General features: G+C 43.1%; 1 protein-coding gene across 1 annotated transcript in view; it reads right to left on the minus strand.

Annotated features, from left to right (window-relative positions):
* Positions 1–13,820, minus strand: part of LOC124595726 (calcium and integrin-binding family member 2) — a 189,258-nt gene extending 175,438 nt beyond the window's left edge. The window contains exon 1 of the mRNA XM_047134596.1: positions 13,767–13,820. Within this exon, the coding sequence (XP_046990552.1) occupies positions 13,767–13,817 (51 nt within the window). The 5' untranslated portion in view covers positions 13,818–13,820. The remainder of the gene's footprint in view (positions 1–13,766) is intronic.
* Positions 13,821–18,527: the final 4,707 nt, after the last annotated feature.

Below are 18,527 nucleotides of genomic sequence, written 5' to 3' on the forward strand. Positions count from 1 at the left end.
TTCTCGCTCTATGCACTGTGTGTGCCTGTCTACATGTATATTAGATCCTTCAAATGAAATGGCATTTCATAGCCAGAATGTCTTTGTGCGTGGTGTCGGGCTGAAGTTTCTTAAGAATGGATGCTATTCCTACCAAAGTGCAGTGTACAATAATGCAATTGGCTCTACCCACATCTAACACCACAACTTGTGACGTCACGTCTCTGAGCTACACTTAGCCAAACAATATGATATACAGGGTGAGTCACCTAACGTTACCGCTGGATATATTTCGTAAGCCACATCAAATACTGAAGAATCGATTCCACAGACCGAACGTGAGGAGAGGGGCTAGTGTAATTGGTTAATACAAACCATAAAAAAATGCACGGAAGTATGTTTTTTAACACAAACCTGCGTTTTTTAAATGGAACCCCGTTGGTTTTGTTAGCACATCTGAACATATAAGCAAATACGTAATCAGTGCCGTTTGTTGCACTGTAAAATGTTGATTACATCCGGAGATAATGTAACCTAAAGTTGACGCTTGAGTACCACTCCTCCGCTGTTCGATCGTGTGTATCGGAGAGCACCGAATTACGTAGGGATCCAAAGGGAACGGTGATGGACCTTAGGTACAGAAGAGACTGGAACAGCACATTACATCCACATGCTAACACTTTTTTAGTGGTCTTTTTCACTGACGCACATGTACATTACCATGAGGGGTGAGGTAAACGTACACACGTGGTTTCCGTTTTCAATTACGAAGTGGAATAGAATGTGTCCCACTGGAAACGCGTCGACGTAAATGGTATCAGCATGTTGGTGCACCTGCACATTCCGCAATTAACACTAGGCTGACCCTTGACAGGATGTTCGACGGGCGTTTCATAGGACGTGGAGGACGCACAAATTGGCCAGCCCGTTCTCCTGATCTTACACCTCTGGACTTCTTTCTATGGGGTACGTTAAAGGAGAATGTGTACCGTGATGTGCCTACAACCCCAGAGGATATGAAACAACGTATTGTGGCAGCCTGCGGCGACATTACACCAGATGTACTGCGGCGTGTAGGACATTCATTACGCCAGAGATTGCAATTGTGTGCAGCAAATGATGGCCACCACATTGAACATCTATTGGCCTGACATGTCGGGACACACTCTATTCCACTCTGTAATTGAAAACGGGAACCACGTGTGTACGTGTACCTCACCCCTCATGGTAATGTACATGTGCGTCAGTGAAAAAGACCAATAAAAAAGTGTTAGCATGTGGACGTAATGTGCTCTTCCAGTCTCTTCTGTACCTAAGGTCCATCACCGTTCCCTTTGGATCCCTACGTAATTCGGTGCTCTCCGATACACACGATCGAACAGCGGAGGAGTGGTACTCAAGCGTCAACTTTAGGTTACAATATCTCCGGATGTAATCAACATTTTACAGTGCAACAAACGGCACTGATTACGTATTTGCTTATATGTTCAGATGTGCTAACAAAACTAACGAGGTTCCATATTAAAAAAACGTAGGTTTGTGTTAAAAAACATACTTCCGTGCATTTTTTTATGGTTTGTATTAACCAATTACACTAGCCCCTCTCCTCACGTTCGGTCTGTGGAATTGATTCGTCAGTATTTGATGTGGTTTACGAAATATATCCAGCGGTAATGTTAGGTGACTCACCCTGTATACCTCTGACTGCAACCTGCAAATAGTTCCGCCGGCCGTCGTGGCCGACTGGTTCTAGGCGCTACAGTCTGGAACCGCGCGACCGTTACGGTCGCAGGTTCGAATCCTGCCTCGGGCATGGATGTGTGTGATGTCCTTAGGTTAGTAAGGTTTAAATAGTTCTAAGTTCTAGGGGACTGATGACCTCAGCAGTTAAGTCCCATAGTGCTCAGAGCCATTTGAACCAATTTGCAAATAGTTCCAAGTCGTGAGCAAACAGAGGCGAGATCGTCTAGCAAAAGCTAAAGTGCCCAAGCTTACAGTCTGAATTTTGAAATGATAAGGACCCAGCTGGAACTTAAGAGATTCTGACATCCTCACGTGCGTAATACTTTCAGTATACGCACGACTGAGGCCAAGTTGAGACTAGGAGTAACTACTGCCTGTAGTCAGTAAAGTGCTGAAATATACAGGCAAAACGTAGAGGGACAGCATAGTTCAGGGCTTACCAAGGCTCTCTCGCCGCCTCATATAGACTCTCTCTCATTACTCACTTTAAACTCAACTAACAAGTCGGCTCCGCAACCTCTTGCATGATGACTTTCTACATCACGGCTATCAACTATCTCTCGGAGGATTATAAGCCACTCTCCCTGACGTCAGACTTGACTTATGCCAGATCACGAGATGTTCAGAGTCCATATTCTACATCTACGTCTACGTGATTACTCTGCTATTCACAATAAAGTACCTGGCACAGGGTTCAACGAACCACCTTCAAGCTGTCTCTCTACTGTTCCACTCTCGAACGGCACGCGGGAAAACGAGCACTTAAATTTTTCTGTGCCAGCCCTGATTTCTCTTATTTTATCGTGATGATCATTTCTCCCTATGTAGGTGGGTGACAACAGAATGTTTTCGCAATCGGAGGAGAAATCTGGTGATTGAAATTTCATGAGAAGATCCCGTCGCAACGAAAAACGCCTTTGTTTTAATGATTGCCACTCTAATTCACGTATCATGTCTGTGAGACTATCCCACCTATTTCGCGATAACACAAAACGTGCCGCCCTTCTTTGTACTTTTTCGATGTCATTCGTCAGTCCTATCTGATGCGGCTCCCACAAGGCACAGCAGTACTCCAGAATAGGGCGGACAAGCCTGGTGTAAGCAGTCTCTTTAGTAGACTTGTTGCACCTTCTAAGTGTTCTGCCAATGAATCGCAGTCTTTGGTTTGCTCTACCCATAATATTATCTATGTGATCGTTCCAATTTAGGTTATTCGTAATTGTAATCCCTAAGTATTTAGTTGAATTTATAGCCTTCAGATTTGTGTGACTTATCGCGTAATCGAGATTTAGCTGATTTCTTTTGGAACTCATGTGAATAACTTCACACTTTCCATTATTCAGGGTCAAAAAAGGTTCAAATGGCTCTGAGCTCTATGGGACTTAACATCTGAGGTCATCAGTCCCCTAGAACTTAGAACTACTTAAACCTAACTAACCTACGGACATCACACACATCCATGCCCGAGGCAGGATTCGAACCTGCGACCGTAGCGGTCGCGCGTTTCCAGACTGAAGCGCCTAGAACCGCTCAGCAACACCGGCCGGCATATTCAGGTTCAATTGCCACTTTTCGCACCATACTGATATCTTATCTAAATCATTTTGCAAGTCGTTTTGATCATCTGATGACTTTACAAGACGGTAAATGCCAGCATCATCTGCAGACAATCTAAGACGGCTGGTCAGATTGTCTCCCGTGTCGTTAATATAGATCAGGAACAATAGAGGGCCTATAACACTTCCTTGGGGAACGCCGGATATTACTTCTGTTTTACTCGATGACCTTCCGTCTGTTATTACGAACAGTGACCTTTCTGACAGGAAATCACGAATCCAGTCGCATAACTGAGGCGATACTCCGTAGGCACGCAGTTTGGTTAGACCACGCTTGTGAGGAACGGTGTCGAAACATCTCGTGACTTGGAAAGTTCCTGGTTCATACCAAGTGGGCCTCTGCGGCTACAGCTTTTGACAACATTATCTTATTTCCACAGACAGCTGACTCATGGCAGCGCTTCTGTTGATAATAGTATTTGAAACACCACTCAGCCATGAGTTTAGCCTGGAACACTCATTGTATGCGCACAACCCTTTGGCGGCGCCTTAAGGAGAATGTTATCTCTATGTACGTAGATGCCACCCATCGCCCTCAGCCATAGCTACGCCTTCGCTGGCTCCTAATTAATGCTTACTATTATAAATTTTAGATATCCAATAATTTTAGAGATGAGATTACGTTGTGTGTACACAATACATCAAATTTTCTTCAGTCCGAACTGCGAGCCTTAAATCGGCGAAGTGCCAAATCCACGAAAGAATTTCTATTTTCTGACTGCGCGTGAAATTTTACAAGTGTTGGATGCAGCAAAATGAACGAATAGCGCTCGTCCGTACGACAAGTGAGCGGTCGAATTGCTCCGCAAAACTGACACAGATATAGCATCGAGTAATTCCAAAGTCTAACTGTCCTGAGCGGTTTTGTTTTTCCCTTGCACTTTTCATTCTACACTCCAAGGATTGGAGCGGCTGTTTTGAGTACAGAGAGTTACGGTTCTTTTCAGCCTAGGTGAGTTGGTAACGCGACAGAAGGGTTCCCCACTGATTGTAAATGGGAGGGGTTCATTAGTCTCTACATTGACCTCAAGTTAAACCTCACAGAAATCTTGGTTCAAATGGTTCAAATGGCTCTGAGCACTATGGGACTCAACTGCTGAGGTCATCAGTCCCCTAGAACTTAGAACTAGTTAAACCTAACTAACCTAAGGACATCACAAACATCCATGCCCGAGGCAGGATTCGAACCTGCGACCGTAGCGGTCTTGCGGTTCCAGACTGCAGCGCCTTTAACCGCACGGCCACTTCGGCCGGCACAGAAATCTTGATCAGAACCCGGGGAACTAGAACACTGTTGTCTGGGAACAGTGTTCAATGGGCCAGCGACCCAGAGAAAAATTAAAATTGTGTGTATGTGTATTGGGTATGTATGTTACATACGTGCATGCGTGTTACTGTAGATGTTGCGCCATATGATGGTCTGAAACGTGTTCACACCACCCTTTTGCTACCAGTATCCAGTTTTTCCGTAACTACCTGTCTTGGACCCTCACCTACCCGATACATACAATTTCTACTATTTTTACGTTACATTAAATATAATTAAATCGACAGAAGCACGCTGATCGAACGTTTTTAGTACAATTTCTACGTCTATTTGGTCGGCCGTATTTTGGGAAAAACTGGTCATCCAAACTGCCGACCTTTATATGTAAGTGGACTATGACCAAAATATGCTCTTGACAAAATAATGGTAAGTGGCCGGTGCATTTATTTTTTGCGTAACCCTAATCAATCTTGAACTGGACATGAGCTAATCATCACTAAAATATATACACATAAATAAGCTGAAATCGCTTAATTGGACTGTAGTATAGTATGTTACTAAACATCTAAAAGCATCTGCTGTCCAGTTGTCTAGTGGAACAGTCCTCCATTCATCTTTAATTCAGTTTTAATTAACTTAAAACTGCATCCCATCAGCGAAGTATTGCTTTGCTAATGAGTGTACATATGTGGATATATGCTCCTCGTCGAGCTCTTTAATTTGGTGTATCGATCATTTCCGTGCCTTAAACCAACGAGCTGTAATTAATCTTATTCTAAACGACCGTCACATAATGTGTTTTTCTTAATTATGTACTCAATTTTAGTCGTAAAAATGAGTTCTGGGGTTTGTCACGTCCAACTCATCGCACTCTTTCCGCAGGCATATCTGGTTTCGCTGTATCTGCTTTGTAAGTCTCGATACAAATAGATATTCATAACAGGTGCCACTCGCAGTACCGGTATGCCGTGTCTTTTATCGCAGCACAAAGCGACTTCCTGTAGCGGATACTTTTGACAGGACCACGCGGTCCCTCAGAACCAACCTGACTAGAGCTGTTGCACATCGTATTTATTCGTTACTGAGTAACGAGGGTTCCACGAGACTCTAAGTACCGTTTCGCTACTGCATGAAACATTTTCTAACTCGCGTGATTTCTTCTTCGTATGTTGTTCGTCCTTGACTAAGGTCTAGTCAGCAGGTTTCGTTAGCCTCAGCGAACTCAGAATGATGAAGATGTTTCGATATCCGCCTGTCTTCTTTTCCGCACATTCATGCCGACTCCTAGGCGCGCAGTCCGGAACCGCGCGACTGTTACGGTCGCAGGTTCGAATCCTGCCTCGAGCATGGATGTGTGTGATGTCCTTAGGTTAGTTGGGTTTAAGTAGTTCTAAGTTCTAGGGGACTGATGACCACAGATGTTAAGTCCCATAGTGCTCAGAGCCATTTGAACCATGCCGAGTAAGTATGTTTAGCATTCCTCAGCGAAGTTCGACGTATGTTGCACGCCAGTGGCCGGCCAGAGTGGCCAAGCGGTTCTAGGCGCTGCAGTCTGGATCCGCGGGACCGCTACGGTTGCAGGTTCGAATCCTGCCTCGAGCATGGATGTGTGTGATGTTCTTAGGTTAGTTAGGTTTAAGTAGTTCTAAGTTCTAGGGGACTGATGACCACAGATGTTAAGTCCCATAGTGCTCAGAGCCATTTGAACCATGCCGAGTCCGTATGTTTCGCATTCCTCAGCGAAGTTCGACTATGTTGCACGCCAGTGGCCGGCCAGAGTGGACAAGCGGTTCTAGGCGCTGCAGTCTGGATCCGCGGGACCGCTACGGTTGCAGGTTCGAATCCTGCCTCGAGCATGGATGTGTGTGATGTCCTTAGGTTAGTTAGGTTTAAGTAGTTCTAAGTTCTAGGGGACTAATGACCTCAGAAGTTAAGTCCCATAGTGCTCAGAGCCATTTGAACCATTTTGCACGCCAGTGCGCGGTTCTACGAGGCGTGTGAGAAAAGTAAAGAGACTGATGTCTTATCTACCAAACATTTTGCTTTCAAACAACAATACTGTCTCCTTCAAAGAAGTTCGCTTCGGCAGCTGTGTAGGATCCTTACCAGATAGGACTGACGGAATACATCGAAAAAGTTCAAAGAAAGGCAGCACGTTTTGTACTATCGCGAAATATGGGAGAGAGTGTCACAGAAATGATACAGGATTTGGGCTGGAAATCGTTAAAAGAAAGGTGTTTTTCGTTGCGACGGAATCTTCTCACGAAATTCCAATCACCAACTTTCTCCTCCGAATGCGAAAATATTTTGTTGACACCGACCTACATAGGGAGGAACGATCACCACGATAAAATAAGGGAAATCAGAGCTCGTACGGAAAGATATAGGTGTTCATTCTTTCCGCGCGATATGCGAGATTGGAATAATAGAGAATTGTGAAGGTGGTTCGATGAACCCTCTGCCAGGCACTTAAATGTGATTTGCAGAGTATCCATGTAGATGTAGATGTAGTGTTCATTTTAACGATGGCTAGTAGTAGTGCAGACTCAGTATGAATGGGTGAACATAGGCAACTCAAAAACTCTATTTTATTCGGTATTTTAGAGGGCCAAGCGTAACGTTGCTGACCACTGACTATGGTAATGGGCGTCAGCAAGAGGAGCGAGAGGGGGGGAGTGGGGAAAGAACACCACCCCCACCCCTCCCCTTGTCAAGGATCTGGAGTACAGGCATTCTGTCATTGCAGAATTCTCATGAACTTCTAGAAATGATTGCCTATGATACCCTAAATCACAGATTTTGGGAATTCTAGCATGAACAATTGCCGCTTAACTTACGTTTGTTTGTTGTCACACTGATCACGGGTTATTATGAGGTTTCCTTTGGCGCTGCTGCGTTTTTGCGTTGGCTTTACTCAAAGCAGAATAGTGATGAAACAGAACCTCAAATATATTTCTCTCGATACTCCATTAGTCCAGTGAAATTGCGGATATACCTTGCAAAAGGTGGGGTAGAAGAGTTTATTTTTTCAACTCGTTCTTATGGTTGGAAAGATCAGAAAACCGAGTTTTGCCAACAAAATTTCGCTTGGGAAAACTTTTTGCAGTCAAACAGCATGGGAAATTTCGGCCTTTTTCCAGTTTTTTCAAAATATCTCAGTTTTTTTGCTCCCATCGCTTTGACGCCTATTTTCCTTTTTAAAGAGCATAAAATTCTGTACAAATTTGATTCTTGCCATTTTTTCTTCTCCCAATATCTAAGGCACTACAGCGCCTCAAAAAATGCCAATTTTTCAAATTTTGAGCATAGTGGCAAGATACCTTATTTTTTAACACTATTTTTTCAGTTTCTGTTTGTGTAGTATAAATACATTATACATCATGTTATATGTTAGAATTTACCACCTCACTTTCAGGTATTCAATTTCTCTGTGTGCGAAATGAGGATTGCTGGGCACCCCCAACTATTGTGGGTCTTACATCACTACCTGAAGTTCACTATGGGCCACCTCAGCCCTGGTATTTGTACAACTACAAATATAAAAACACATCATTAAGACACACACAAACACACACACACACACATACACACATACACACGCACACAAAATAAATTGTCTCAGGAAACTGAACTATTATTAGCTGCAATAGGCAACCTAATTAGGTAGGTAATTATTCTTGTGTATAAAAGCCACACAGTTGACATTAAAAATAAGCAGCTTTATTACAATTAAAATGCACTGTCAGTTACTAAAAATGTTGACAGTTCTGGGTGTGTAATACTTGTGATATCGCACTTTAGCGAACTTGAGACGATATGAGTATCACTTCCAACGTTTTGATGGGCCAGGTTCCTCAGTGTCACCAGAAATACCTTGAGTTACGGATTCAGGGTCTGTACATAGAGATGATCCTAGATTGACCTCTTCTTTAAACAGCTAGTCAGCCTGAGCAAGTTCGTTGATTTCGTCAGCGGTTTCCTCAACATCCTCCATAACATCTTCTTCACTGTCTTCATATAAAAATTCTGGCATTTTTTCATAGTTGACCCCAATACATTTCTTGCAAATTGAAGAACATTTCAAACCCGCTTTTCTGCAGGAGCACGCTCCGCCACAGTTCAGCTTGCATGAGTATGAAACAACGTGAAGAAGTGCTTCAGGTGCTGGATCTTGGCTCATTATAACGGGTATTGGACCGTGGTCACTGTGATTCCAGCCCCATTTCTCAGGTGGTTTCCAGTTTCCCATCCAACTTTGGACTTGTTGGTAAGTCCGCAACGAATGATGTACCGAGTGAGGTGGCGCAGTGGTTAGCATACTGGACTCGCATTCGGGAGGGCGATGGTTCAGTCCCGCGTCCGGCCATCCTGATTTAGGTTTTCCGTGATTTCCCTAAATCTCTCCAGGCAAATGCCGGGATGGTTCCTTTGAAAGGGCACGGCCGACTTTCTTCCCCATCCTTCCCTAATCCGATGAGACCGATGACCTCGCTGTCTGGTCTCTTCCCACAAACAACCCAACGAATGATGTTGTGCAGCATTTTGTGTAGGTGGCAACCGTGCAAGATTTGTGGCAGACTTGGCGAATAGCTGGTACCGCAAATGGTCTAGTGTGCTGTTGACACCTCCACTATACAATGCGATAGTAACCTGTTCTCCTGGTGTTATTATTTCTTCACGGGTAGCATGTGGTTTATTGAACGTGCAAAGCGCTGAGGTTAGGTGTTCATTTTTCGCAACAATATTGCAGCACTTAACTTTTCCTTGACCAAAAAAAGCGGATGTTGTATCACATCCGCTAAAGGCGTGAGTGAACAGAATATATTCACTGTCAAACTTGTAAGATGCAGTGGAAAACCACTTGTCTTCTGCATTTCCTCTTCCTGGCTTTAAGAAAAATAAGTTTTCAGTGCCTTGGCCCAAATCGGTCATGAGCACAAGCAGGTCAACATCTTCTCCTACAATGACAACACTTCCAGAATCTTTGGTTCTTGAAATGGCAGATGTTACAATCATAACGTCAGCATCTTCTTGTGCCTGGTACACTTCAATGCTACACTCCAGAAATTCCATTTTAAGAAGTGTGATCAAACGCATCTTGTTTCGTTCGTTGTACAAGAACTTGTCATGAGGGACTTGTTTCACCATCTCTGATTCAACCACAACTTCAACCGAAGAATGTTTTTTGGATCTACGAATCCTCTCAGAACTCTTTGTACTACATTTGTCTCCCTCACATGGATACCCATCAAATACAATAGCAAATTGAGATCCAAAATGACGTAAGAAACATAGCTTTGGGCTATTGACTTGAAGCATACATTTCGAGTCCAAGTCACTTTGTGGATAAGGTACCCTCCATCAATGACAAAAAATTTAGTCGGGCCACCTGACTTCACATCTTCCCCTGGAACGAAGGCATTGTAGAATGAAGATTTTGTTCCTTTTCGCATGCCTTTTTCTCAGAATAGGGACATTGGGTAAGGAGCAAGTTCATATTTCAGAAAGGCTTTTAACTCTTCTTCACTTTGTTTCATTAAACAAATCCTTTGGAAAGGAGTTAAAGGATCAACAGGAGTAATTTTAGTGCTCCCAGCCTTTACAGAATTGAACGCAGAAAGGAGAGTCACACAACTTTATCTTTTCTACGGAACTTTACATCGTGGAAATTGTCACCAACTATTCTTTTCATGCCTTTTTCCCCCTCTTCGTGACACATATGACAATTAACATCCTCCGTTCCGACACACCTCTGCTGATAGACATTATAAAATCACTTTCAGAGAAGGGAGGGTGCACTGAAAACCAATCACGCAGCTTACGCAAGTCTATGCCATCTCGTTCGATGCGACAACTTCTTGCATCTACATGTTGTTCTGACGTTACTGCGCTCACTTCGCAATACGACTCAATTTCTTCACAAATGTTCTGCATGTGAATCATACCCAATGTCCATTTGGTTAATACACTATCCGCAATTCCTCGGCCAGAAGTAAGTCCTCCAGAACTCTTCATGTTTCTCATAAATGTTTGTTCTATAGTCATGTCAGAAGGAACCCCTGACCAATACTTTTCTGATCGCCGGATTGTAAAATGTCCTTTCGTTGTGAACTTCTCATATTCTGATAAATCCATTTTTTCCTCGAGTCTCAACATATTCTGTAAGTAGAGGTAGCCACTTTTAGCGTACATAAAATGTCCAGCTGAATGGAAGTAGGGAAGCATTTTTCGCACGCTTTCAAGATGAAGTTTCCAATTGCCTGATCGATCCGCTTCAATAAATTGTTTCATGAGAGTGACCATCTTATAGTACTGAACCCATAATTTTGCTGTGGGTCCCTTACTTTCAATCGTTTTCAGGGCAGTTACAAATTTTTTTATTACTTGTTCCCTGAGAACACTGGTATCCTGGCCAACTGACAGTTCTGACTCGCCACAAGGAGAAGACAAGTCATTCAATGTCCCACGTTCATCTTCTGTTAGCTCAATGTGATCCCACACTTGTCAGGCCAAAGCAAGGTGGGGTCTGTAAGTAGAGTTGATCCCAGATTGACCTCTTCTTTAAACAGCGAGTCAGCCTGAGCAAGTTCGTCGATTTCGTCAGCGGTTTCCTCAACATCCAATTAGGTAATTTGCCACTTTGCTCGAAATTTGAAAAATTGGTATTTTTTGACGCACTGTAGCGCCTTGGATACTGGGAGTAGAAAAAATGGTAAGAATCCAATTTGTAGAGAATTTTGTGCTCTTTAAAAAAGAAAATAGACGTCAAAGCGATAGGAGCAAATGAAACTGAGATATTTTGAAAAAACTGAAAAAAGTCCGAAATTTTCGAAGTTTTTTGACTGCAGAAAGTATTCCCAAGAGAAATTTTGTTGGCAAAACTTGGTTTTCTAACCTTTCCAACAATATGAACGAGTTAAAAAAATAAAATCTTCTACCCCACCTTTTGCAAGGTACAAGCTTTTTTTCTGACAGTTTCACTGGACTACATCCGCTGTTGTAGGATACAGACCCGGCGCGTGGAGGCGGTTCACTTTCACATTGCAGATTGTTGAACTGATCCCCGAATAACGTGGTTGTGTTATACAGTAAATGTCCTTGTTTCAATTACGGCAAAGCTTTCGCGCAATATCTCAAGTCGCCTGAAAGGTAAAACATGTTTTCTGAAACATTACTACAAACTTTTTAATCTATTCATAGCCCCTAGTATGCACTAATATGTCGATTTTGTACAAAAGCTTTAATATTTTCAGGTTTTCAGAAAAATTACAAATTTTTTGGACGTGTTCCGCGTTTGTAAAGAATATGATCAGCTGTTTTTTTTTATGTTACATGTAACCATTCATACGGGCTGGTGAGGACCAGCACTTGGCAGCGTGCCTTGAGTACAAAAGTACTCAATGTCTTCGTTAATCGTTTATACAGGCCAGAAACAATAATTTCGACAAAAGAAACTATATTTTAATACGTAGTATGTCATTTGAGTATAACAATAGTACAGTATATGCGCCCTCTAAGAAAGACACGTCGATCGAAATCGAATCCCGGTAATTGGTGTAGACTCGTTCCCAATTTCAGAAAGCAGAAACCACTGTCTTTAATGTCTCTAAAATGTCAACAAATGATTCCAAAATCAATTACAGATATCATTTCAGCGACTGTTAGCGTATCACTTCTGATGTCCTGTTACTTCACGTTAGCAGCGGTCAGAAAGCGGTTGATACGGTTGAAAATATTATTAGATTTCAGCCGGCCGGGGTGGCCGAGCGGTTCTACACGCTTCAGTCTGGAACAGCGGGACTGCTACGGTCGCAGCTTCGAATCCTGCCTCGGGCATGGATGTGGTTGATGTCCTTAGGTTAGTTAGGTTTAAGTAGTTCTAAGTTCTAGGGGACTGATGACCTCAGCAGTTAAGTCCCATAGTGCTCAGAGCCATTTGAACCATTATATTTCAATCGATTCAAGTAAGGCCACCAGCAACCTCGCCGAGTCTTCTCGGCGTGTGCGTAGAATTCCTGCGCAGGTAACAACTCACATCTAAGAACAGAATGTAGGATGTAGGGCCTACACTATATTCGATAACTGGGAACTTTACTACCCCAATTAGTGGGGTACACCTAATAGTCAATTTGACAACAATGTGTCGATGGCAGTCGGTATGGCACAAAAGATCATAGTTTTTCGTGCCTTCTTTTGTTACGCGATACAACAGCGATATCCCTCAAAGGAAGTAAATCTGCGCTCCATAATCGAGTGCCTTGTTTTACGCTTTCATATAGAGATGATGGTAGTTCTCGCGCCGTAAACTGAAACTTCTGTCTTAATAAAGGTGTGATGCATTCAGAGCCTCGGGTGTAGCAGTCAATGCTCTGGGATACGAAAGGTTTTCTGTGTCTCATAATATAAAATTCTAATTATTGCGGAATGAAATGTATCAAAACTCACCAACATATATTCTGATTTCGAAATGAAGCTTATGATCATTTTTAGAATTAATGCATTTCCATGGAAACGACCTTCACTGTTCATTACGTTTCAGGTTCAATACTGACCCATTTTGACACAGGGGAATAAAGCCAGTTATGTAAAATATAGATATCTAAGTGTCTTGCCCCTGTTGGGTAAATTCCTGCGGACGCCCATCACTAAAGAACAAGAATGTCGTAAAATAAAATCGAACATGATTCGGCATCTCTATGTACAACTGGAAGCAACATGCTTCATTGAGGCGTGCGTGGCGATACAAAATGAAAAGGCAGAGCTGAAGCGTTTTAAAATTACCCACGGAAAAAGAATGCATTGCAAAAACAGGCTGGAAGCCAGTGTGCTTACTGTGACCGACAGCAGCTTGTTGTTCTGTTTGACCTGCAAGACTAACACTGGCTTCTAGTCACACTCCCTCGCGCTCCAGAGGAATATAGGTCACTGCGACGCTATCAGTGGACACGATGAGGCAGTGCTAATCACTACACCTCTAATTATGGTGCTTGCATTACCGTTCCAGAAAACGTATTCCACGCGCTCTTTAATGCGTACCACCCCTTCACAGTTCGAAGTGGTTTCAAAAGAAAAATTGTGCTTCGAAGAGTCGTTAGCTAGATTTATTGTCTACATTGAGGCGGGAATGTAAGGGAAGTGCACTGAGGAACAGAGCTGAGTACCTGGTAATCTTCGAATTGCTCCTCGGTGAAGGTGACGACCTTGTTACCCATGTCCGGCAGACTGGGGCGCTCGGGACTAAATAAAGCAGAGCTCCTGGCGCGGGATGGGCGTGGTCCCCAGCACCACTCGATAACTGGGCGTCACCGCAAGCCGAGCTCGTGCAGTGCTTCACTGCTGGTTCAGCAAACAGGACCGCGATTTCATGCAGAAGGGCCAAAGCGTTAGCGAGATCTGCTGTGCTAGCTGGACCAGATTTAGACATGTGCGAGCTAGGCGCGGGCCTAGGATGCTGAGAGGAGAGGCCCGTCGGAATACCCTGACCAGTGCACACACACACACACACACACACACACACACACACGCACACGCACATGCAGACACATACGCGCAAAGAATTGCATGGAATTTGGACATATAGAAGGCGAGCCAGCAGCTAGCCGCATTCTCGCTAGTGCAGCGTTTGGTTCAAGGAAGATCAGTTTTAACGTCCCGTCGACAGTACGGTTCTTACAGTCAGAGCACAAGCTCGGATTACGAAAGTATGGAGAAGGAAATCGGCGGTGTCCTGTTTCAAAGCAACCATCTCGGTATTTGCCTGGAGCTACGAGGGGCATTTCATAAATAGTGTACACTAACTTTTTTACTTACACGTTTATTTAATTTTTTCAATATCGCTTTACAGTCCTTCAACATAGTCTCCCTGCTTCTCTATGACTGAATCCCAACGTCTCGGAAGCTCTACTTTTCCATCCACGACACCACTTCTCTTCACCTGTAGAAAGGCTCGTGCAACGGTGGTAGAAAGCTCTCCCAGAGAAAGATAACTACGTCCAAGCATTGGTTTTTTCAACTTCGGGAACAAGTCGAAGTCTGGTGGACTCATACCCGGACTACAGGGAGGATGCGAACACTTCCCATCCGTATTCGTGCAGTTATTGGGCTACAATATTGCCGATATGCGGGAGAACATTGTCAATCTGATTGAGTGACCCAGCCTGGGCAACTGATGTCGTGTTTTGTGCGTTTATCCGAACAGTTTTGCATCAAATTACGATAATACACTTCTGTGACACTTGTTACAGATGGGATTCTATCTGTTATGATGATTCCTTGGTGATCATAATCAAAAATCATCGTTTGCTTGATGTTTGATAGAGCGTGTAGAAATTTTTTTGAACGTGGAGAATCTGAAACTCTCACTCATTGGACTGTGATTTCAACTCTGGTTCAAAGTCTCTAATCCACGTTTCATCAAGAGAGACAATTCGAAGCAAGATTCCTTGACCCTCATGATCGAATCGTCGTTTGAGCAAGGTTGCAATGTAAAGGCTTTTCTGCTTCTCTTCGGCAGTCAAACAGCGTCCGACTCATCTTTCAGAAATTTTTCTCTTCTTCAAATCATTTGACAGAATACTGAATACTGATGCTGTGTGAATGCCCGTGGCTTCAGAGACTTCCTCGCAAGTTGCACTGCAATCTTCTTCAAGAGTATCTGCCACAAGTCTCATACTTCGTTCATGTGTTGACGTTCAGGAATTCCGTTTCTCGGATTTTCAAATGGTTCAAATGGCTCTGAGTACTATGGGATTTAACTTCTGAGGTCATCAGTCGCCTAGAACTTAGAACTAACTAAACCTAACTAACCTAAGGACATCACACACATCCATGTCCGAGGCAGGATTCGAACCTGCGACCGTAGCGGTCGCTCGGTTCCAGACTGTAGCGCCTAGAACCGCACGGCCACTCCGGCCGGCTCGGATCTTCATCTATGCTCATATGACCACGACGAAAACGATTAACCCAACATGAAACTGTACTACGGTCCACTGTAAACTTACCGTAAACTTCACTTAACGCACTGTGGACTTCTGTTGGGTTTATACCGCGTAAAGTTTCGATCGTGATGAACGACTTCTGGTCTTCAACAGCCACAGTACCCGAGACCTCTGCAGAGTCAATTTCTGCCTGTCGCCAATTGTATGTTAGAGTACACAGTGAAAAAACAAAAACACGCGCTTCTTCCTCAGGCTACCAACTACACCTGATGCAATTTTCATTGTTGTTGCATCAAGCAATCCACAATAATACCAACCTGTGCATTATTTATGGAATGTCCCTCGCATTCAGGGAAACCACGGAAAACCTTAATGTGGGTGGCCGGACGGATTTGAACCGCCGTCCTCTGGAATGCGGATCCAATGTGCCAACCACATGTTGCTGCTCGCAACTGCAGTATAGTTGTGTTTCGCATCGGTCTGCGTACAAGTTGACCTACTTTGGCTATCAGTTCTGATCCTTGCACTGATCTGCACTGCATTGCACTGATCACTGCACTGGTCTACTTTTTAAAGAAGGGCAATAGCTAGAGCGACGTGAAGATGCTGAGTGCTACACAAAATGGGAAAATTGACAGACTCCATTGTCTGTGGCTTTCGAGTAATTCCATTATCGATTACATGTTTTGTAATAGGCTGCAACGAAAAAATGAATCAAAACTAGAAACGTCGAAAACCTACGATTTGGGTACAGGGTGGGGGGAGTGGGGGGGGGGGGGGGGGGGTATTCCGAAAAGTTTCTGGCCTAGGGTGCCGCTGACTGTAAATCCGCTCCTGTGTGTTAATTAGTTGTGTGTTTCGTCTACAAATATGATTCATCATAAAAGCCACATGCTGACGTTTTTCTCGTTAGTTCAACTCGTAAATTCTGAATGCTTGTTACAATCCAAACCCTGAGTAAGCTGCGACACATCATCCTTCAGCATTAGCATCTTCTATGTTCTTTACCTTTTGCTTTTGCTTGTAGCAGCAATAAATGAAAATTCTAAATAGAATGATAGTATATTGGACAAGAAATTCGTGTACGTGCGGATTTCTTGCTCATGTCTTTGTCACTGTCTTGTTCATATCTGCTCCAGTATGAAGGAGAGCCAGCTATCTGTATCGCCGCTCTTTATCCCAGCTCCTCCCCTATTTCCTCTCTCTCTCTCTCTCTCTCTCTCTCTCTCTCTCTTTCTCTCTCTACTCCGTTCTCATTTCTTCTCTTAATTTATTATGCCCTGTCATCAACTGCATCCCACTACCAGCTTCCACACCCCACTGCACTATTTCATTTCACATTCTTCTCTAAGCTTAGGTTTCTTTAAAGTTCTTGCTTTATTTCTTTGCCATGTTTGCAGCTTTCTTATCATTAAACTGGGCAAAAGTCTTTAACTGTCAAATAAGCTCAACAGACAAAATTTTAGTCACCCACTGGAAAGAACGCATTGGTTGCTTTGGAGCCCTGTTGATGGTAGAAGTGGGACAAGACCGTCATGTGACCCTTCACTGCTGATGTAGCTTATGGCAGTGAAATGTGTGCATGTGCGCCAGCAAGTTGTGTCGAATCGGAGCAGTAAGATAGATCCACGTGGAGACGTAACACCGATAACAGAAAGGGGCTGTAAAGTTTGGACGAGCCATTACTATACAGTTAACGAAGATGCCCGATTTGTTGTATCGGTGCAGATTGTGCATTGTGTCTACAATGAATGGTATAACACATAAGCCATGCAACATGGTGTAATAAACAGTGGTCATAAAAATATCCTCGACCACACAGACTGGTGAAGAGTGTGACGCTTTGTTAACAACGATCGGTTTCACACCTGCCAGGAATTGATGCCGCTAGTGCACACTTGACCATATAAATCAGTTTACGAGCAAATATTGGCGGGACAAGACCAAAATTTAGTGTGGGTAGAGATAAATCTTGCGAGGCTCCCTGGTGGTGCAACAGGATGTATTTTATACAGAAAATATTCGTAAAAATTAAAACATTTCAATTTTATTTAAAATTATTCAGTAATGGCTGAAAAGATAAACATTAATGAGACGAAAATTTCCTACTTTTAGCCTTACTGAACTCTTTAACAACTGTATCACAGTCCAGTTTAGGTGCTATATCTGCTTCAATAGATAAAACTGTCTGAGCTGAAAGTCTTTGCTGACTCATCGTAAACTTTAATTTTTTTGTGTGTGTGTTAACTTAGAAAAGCTCCTTTCTGCAGAGGTTGCATTGACTGGTGTTGTTAAGAAAATTCGAATGATAATATAAACATTCGGGCAAATTTCTTTTACGTTATTTTCTGTTATATATTCCAGTGCTGCTTCACATCTTTAATCAAATCTGGTAAATTTACCATCATTATTTGCAATTCTTCATATAATTCGTTGGGTTGGAAGTCGCAAATCTCACCCACTCGCAGGACTGTGTGCAAATGTTGACAGCTTTATAATTGATGGTATTTTCAAAATGTTGTTGTAAACACAAAAATCTTGAATTTGTGCGGCTTTCCCCGTCGGAGGTTCAAGTCCTCCCTCGGTCATAGGTGTGTGTGTTGTCCTTAGCGCAAGTTAGTTCAAGTTAGATTAAGTAGTGTTTAAGCCTAGGGACCGATGACCTCAGCAGTTTGGTCCCATAGGAAGTTACCACCACCACTCTTGAATTTATATTGCTCAATGTGGAATCAACATAATCTTAAAAATATCTGCTTCGTATTGGCTTTTGGGAGATTGTGTAGGTTCATCACTGCTTTTATAATTGAATATCCTTTTAATTAAATTTTCCACGAGACATTTGAGGCTCATCTTTATCTACGATAATCATGGAAACTAAAGAAACGAATTAAAATTTGTACCACAGCCAGGTTTCAAACCCAGGTCTCCTTACTTACTAGGCAGGAACGCTAGCCATTACACCTCTGCAGCACTATGGCTTACATT

Source organism: Schistocerca americana, chromosome 2, assembly GCF_021461395.2.
Source record: "Schistocerca americana isolate TAMUIC-IGC-003095 chromosome 2, iqSchAmer2.1, whole genome shotgun sequence".
Classification (NCBI taxonomy): Eukaryota; Metazoa; Arthropoda; class Insecta; order Orthoptera; family Acrididae; genus Schistocerca; species Schistocerca americana.